The sequence below is a fragment of the Solanum stenotomum genome, chromosome 7, assembly GCF_019186545.1.
Source record: "Solanum stenotomum isolate F172 chromosome 7, ASM1918654v1, whole genome shotgun sequence".
Classification (NCBI taxonomy): Eukaryota; Viridiplantae; Streptophyta; class Magnoliopsida; order Solanales; family Solanaceae; genus Solanum; species Solanum stenotomum.
In genome coordinates this window covers 22,793,746-22,799,248 of record NC_064288.1, presented here as the reverse complement: position 1 = coordinate 22,799,248, position 5,503 = coordinate 22,793,746, and the positions used below count along the sequence as shown (strand labels likewise).

The 5,503-nt window shown below is 34.0% G+C and overlaps 1 protein-coding gene across 1 annotated transcript; it reads left to right on the top strand.

Moving 5' to 3' along the window:
• The first annotated feature begins 1,221 nt into the window (after positions 1-1,221).
• LOC125869749 (uncharacterized) lies at positions 1,222-5,217 on the top strand. Its single transcript, XM_049550191.1, has 5 exons — positions 1,222-2,512; positions 2,900-4,169; positions 4,243-4,330; positions 4,419-4,757; positions 5,050-5,217. The coding sequence occupies exons 1-5, from the start codon at positions 1,225-1,227 to the stop codon at positions 5,215-5,217; spliced, it is 3,153 nt and encodes a 1,050-aa protein (XP_049406148.1). The 5' UTR covers positions 1,222-1,224.
• The last annotated feature ends 286 nt before the right edge of the window (positions 5,218-5,503 follow it).

The window sequence follows — 5,503 nt, the reverse complement described above, 5'->3', positions numbered from 1 at the left end:
AAATCATAATACATGTATTTTTGGCACAAGCTATACTTCAAATTCCTCGTATTCAACTACAAAGAAGTATATTTATGACAAGAATGAGATCAAACCACGACCACTTGACAATCTTACTCAACAATTACTAAATATTTGGAAGAAAACTTATGCTTACAACTCCACTAATTACATGATTTATTCTTACAATAGACATAACTCTTTCACAGAGACAATAATAGAAATAAACGTAAAGGGACGAAGATCATCTGTTTCACGGCAGTGAACGGGGTGCAGGAGTTGGTTCTTTAAATCGATGGATTCTGAGCTCGAACTCGACTCGGACAGAAAAAAAATAACAGATCAGGCAAAAATATAATTTTCTTTATATATAAAAAATATTTAATCAAGTGAATAAAGTTGATAAGAAATAAAATTTAGGGGAACAAAAAGAAAAGTCATTAGATGAGTCAAATATATAAATGATTCATTACTTTTTATTGATAAATGAGCTAAAATTGATTAGTTTTTTACACTCTGATTTCAAAACAACCCAACATCTACTCTTATTATTTCTCATCCAAAACAAAAGATACCCATCTTTCCCATCTGTTTAGCTCTCACGATTCTCCTATGCAATAGTTGTGGGACTTGTGGCCGATCTTTTGGGTCATACCTCCACCTCGCTAGTATATATTCAGGTAAGGTTCTATGTTTCTTCTCTCTCTTGTTTGTTATCAGAACCATCCCATATCCCCTTCAGGCTTCAAGCCCATATTTGTGCAAAGTTACGTGAATTATGTGCTTTATTAGTGGCACAGTTTATGAGTCCCTATGAATAGGGATTATTGTGAATGCTATTCTAAAATATAAACTAAAGTTCTAAACTTTTCAGAAGGGTTGAACACCCGTTCATTGTTGCCAAAACAAAGCTTACATTAGGATGCCTGCAATATGTTCGACAGATTGTCTGAGAGATGATTTTGTTCACTAATGAAGTCTGATTTACCGAGTGATTTTAGGAGTTGATTGGGAGTGAGTTTTAGGTAGTCAAGTAGGTTTTATACTACTTAGTCATATAGCTCAAGCATCGGCAGTTGCTAGGCTTAACAACAGTTTGATTGTTGTGGCATCTATTGTGTTTTCGGAAGACCTACGAAGAGCTTAAAATTAATATTACCTTGTGAAGTCAGTTTTTTTTATAGTATTTAATTATTATTTGGTTATATGTTTGTGCAGTTTATCATGGATAAAGGATGGATGCATGAACCAAAGTTCTCTAAAAGATATGTAGAGGGTGTCCAATCTTTTATGAAACTTATCCGAACTCACTTTGATCGAAATACTAAAATTCGATGTCCCTGCCAAGATTGTTTAAATATAAATTTTCAAACACAAGATGTAGTATATGATGACTTGTTGTTGAAAGGAATTATGAAAGATTACGTGCAATGGATATACCATGGGGAACAATCACAAATGAGAGATAATGATGAAGCAATTGATAATGAAGATGAAAATGAGGAATGGATAAATGAAGAAAATGCCAGCCATAATGAAATACATGACATGTTAGAAGAAATCAGTGGAAAATCACAAGCCAATCAGGAGACAACATCCAGTAACAATGGATGTGATAATTTGAGCGAGAGCAAAGCAAAGAAGTTTGAAAAATTGTTGAAAGAAGCTGAATGTGAGTTGTACCCGGGATGCAAAAAATTCTCAAAGCTTTCATTTGTTGTGAAATTGCTCCACTTGAAAGTGTACAATCAGTGGAGCAACAAGTCATTTAATATGTTGTTAGAGTTGCTACGAGATGCATTGCCTAATGGCGAGACACTTCCTAAGTCGCATTATGATGCTAAAAACATGCTACAAGGTTTGGGATTAGGATACATTTCGATTCATGCTTGTAAATATGATTGTGTGCTTTATTGGGGTGAATTTAAAGATAGACAAGAATGTCCACAATGTGGTACTTCAAGGTGGAAAATTATAAAGGGAAAGGGTAAAAAGATTCCTCATAAAGTCTTACGATATTTTCCCTTAAAGCCGAGACTTCAAAGATTATATATGTCAAAAAAAACAAGCATTGACATGAGGTGGCATAAAGAAACATATCTTGATGAGACGAATGTGTTAAGACATCCAGTTGATTCTGAAGCTTGGAAAGAGTTTGATAAGAATCATACGTGGTTTGCACAAGAACCACGTAATATTAGACTTGGCCTCGCAACTGATGGTTTCAACCCATTTGGGAATATGAGCACAAACTATAGCATGTGGCCTGTAATTTTATTTCCTTATAATCTTCCTCCATGGAAATGCTTTACTGATCCATTTATGATGATGTCACTACTTATTCCTGGTCCTCAAGCACCTGGAAAGGATATTGATGTTTACTTGAGGCCTTTGGTTGATGAATTGAAAGAGTTATGGAGTGATGGTGTAGAGACATTTGATGCTTCCACAGGGGAGTGCTTCAAGATGCATGCTGCTGTTTTATGGACCATAAATGACTTTCCAGCTTATGGTAAGTGTTTATATTTCTTATTGTTCAATATATCTAAATCATCTCCAGCCTAAAACTTCTTCATATCAAGCTGTAACGGCTCTCCTGATTTATCACATTTCATAGAAATGTAAGGAGTAATGATAGGATAACTCTTCAGTTTTTTTATCAACCCAAATAAGTAAGCCTCACCTCAACTAATTTAAGTAGTTAGGTTGACAAACTTTGATTGTTTCCTATTTATTTATTAGCATTTGGACATATTTTTGTTCCCATTATTTATATGTTTCTAATCTACGATACTCTTCTTGTTTAAGAAGAGCTACAAACATAAATTTAATAACAGGGGAACACATAACTGGAACACATAACTGTAATAGCTAACATATATTATTTCTTTTGTATTAGCTAATTTATCTGGATGGAGTACTAAAGGATACATGGCATGCCCTACTTGCAATAAGGATGCACTGTCACAAAAGGTAAGAAGTAAAATTTGTTACATGGGTCACCGTCGGTATCTTAAACCTAGCCACGCATGGAGAAGAAGCATGAAGTTTGATGGGAAGGTAGAAAAAAGATTGAAACCAAAAGAGCTCTCAGGAGATGATGTCTTACAACAATTGGATCTCCTCAGTACTTATAGACCAGGAAAACACTCAAATAATAAGAAAAAAAAGCGTCTTCCTATAGAGTTGAATTGGGTGAGGAAAAGTATTTTCTTTGAGTTACCATACTGGAAGAGCTTGAAGTTGCGGCATAATTTAGATGTCATGCACATAGAAAAGAACATTTGTGAGAGTATTTTGGGGACATTACTAAATATTGACAGGAAAACTAAAGACACAGAGAAAGCAAGAGAAGATCTTAAGGATATGAACATAAGAAAGGAACTATGGTTGCAACATGATGATTCTAGTTATACAATGCCATCTGCTTGTTATAACATGTCAGAAAAAGAGAAAAGAGAATTTGGGGAATTTTTGAAATGTGTTAAATTTCCTGATGGTTATGCTTCAAATATCTCAAGGTGTGTAAGTGCGGATGGTGTTAAGTTAGCTAAACTCAAAAGTCATGATTATCATGTTTTGCTACAACGATTGCTACCAATAGCTATTCGTGGATTTGGAAATAAAGATGTCTCTTTAGCATTGATTGAGTTAGGTCATTTCTTTCAACGGTTGTGTTGTAAGACATTGAAACGAGATGACCTAGAACAACTTGAAAGGAATATAGTTATTATATTATGCAAGCTTGAGATGATCTTTCCACCTGCTTTTTTTGATATTATGGTACATTTGGCTGTACATTTACCACGAGAAGCTATGTATGGGGGACCAGTACAGTATCGTTGGATGTACAAAATTGAGAGATTTTTGTGTAAGCTTAAGCGTTATGTGCGAAACAAGGCGCGACCAGAAGGTTCTATTGCAGAAGGTTATATTATTGATGAATGTTTGACATTTTGCTCTATGTATCTTACTAACATTGAGACTAGATTTAATCGTGAAGATCAAAATGTTGATGGATCTAGCAACAAAGAGGAACATGTTCTGGACATATTTTCTGAAAGTGTTAGACCATTTAAAGGAGAATATGATGCAATACCGAAGAAAGATCTTGATATGGCTCAGTGGTATGTGTTAAATAATTGTGAAGAAGCAGAGCCTTTTCTACAGTAAGTTTTCCTATTTATCTATATTGGTTTTCTGTTATTTTAAATTACTCATAAATTCATTTTTCCTATGTAGAGAACACAAAAATGAGTTGTTAAACCAAGATGTTGTGAGTATAGAAGAGAAACATAGAGAACATTTTTCTTTATGGTTCAAAGGGAAAGTAAGTGATTTTTAAAATGACAATTGTGTTGTGTTTAAGTTTAACTTTTTCTTCTTTACTAATTGAATGTAATAATTTTTCATCGTAGATTATGCATTTGTGTAATAAGGAGAATTCAATGTCTATCAAGAAGTTATATCCTTTGGCAATGGGACCTGATGTTCGAGGAAGGAGATATCCTGGTTGTATTGTTAATGGTGTTAGGTACCATATTCAAAGTCGTGATGAATTACGTAAAAGTCAAAATAGTGGCATAGTTGTTGAAGGTTATCATGATAATGAAGTGATTGACTTTTATGGTATTATAGTTGACATTATTGAGTTAGAGTATATAGAAGGCAATCGAGTTGTTCTATTTAAATGCAAGTGGTTTGATCTTCATAAAAAAACTGGGATGCAGAAAGATAAAAATTTTACCAGTATAAATGTAAATAGATTTTGGTATGAACATGATTCTTTTGTACTAGCTACTCAAGCAAATCAAGTATTTTATATTTGTGATCCGAAATTAGGAAAAAATTGGCGAATTGTGCAAAAATTTCAAGATAGACATATATATGATGTGCTAGAGATGCAAAATTCAAAGGTGGAAAGTGATGAATTACACAGTACTGATGAAGTGTATCAAGATGTGTCAATGGAAAGTAAAATGATAGATGTTTCTATTGAGGATATGTCGATCCAATTACATAGAGATGATGTTGGCATTTGAATTGAAGGTTCAAACAGAACATGAAGTTGGTTACAATACTGAAGATTCTGACCTAGAGGACGACACTATAGATGAGTACATAAGTGATCTTGATAGAACTGAAGACACTAAAAGTATTGATAAAGATGAAGATGGTGACACAGATGATGAAGATGACATTGATTTTGTGATGTAACTTCATAACTGTAGGGGATTACCTTTCATTGACTACGACTAGTGTGTCTCTCCTTCTTCTTCCAGGTATGTATTCTATTATTCTTGTTCCTCATCATCTCCTTCTTCTTCTTCTTCCTCGCTAGAGTCTGGCTAAAAAAATAATTTCAAACTATTGCTAGCACTCGTTTGACTGTTTCCTCTGTTTCATTAGACTTCTATTGGAGTTTTCTCTAATCTGCTCCTCCACCTTGTGCTTATACTTCATCATATATCCCCAGACTAGAGACTGCCCTGTATGAAGTTTC

Excerpts from the sequence above, each read along its gene's own strand:
- LOC125869749 (XM_049550191.1), top strand. The coding sequence starts at position 1,225 with ATGGATAAAGGATGGATGCATGAACCAAAGTTCTCTAAAAGATATGTA. Across the intron at positions 4,331-4,418 it reads CTTTATGGTTCAAAGGGAAA|ATTATGCATTTGTGTAATAA; the intron begins GTAAGTGATTTT and ends TTTTCATCGTAG. Across the intron at positions 4,758-5,049 it reads AAAATTTTACCAGTATAAAT|GTTCAAACAGAACATGAAGT; the intron begins GTAAATAGATTT and ends TTTGAATTGAAG.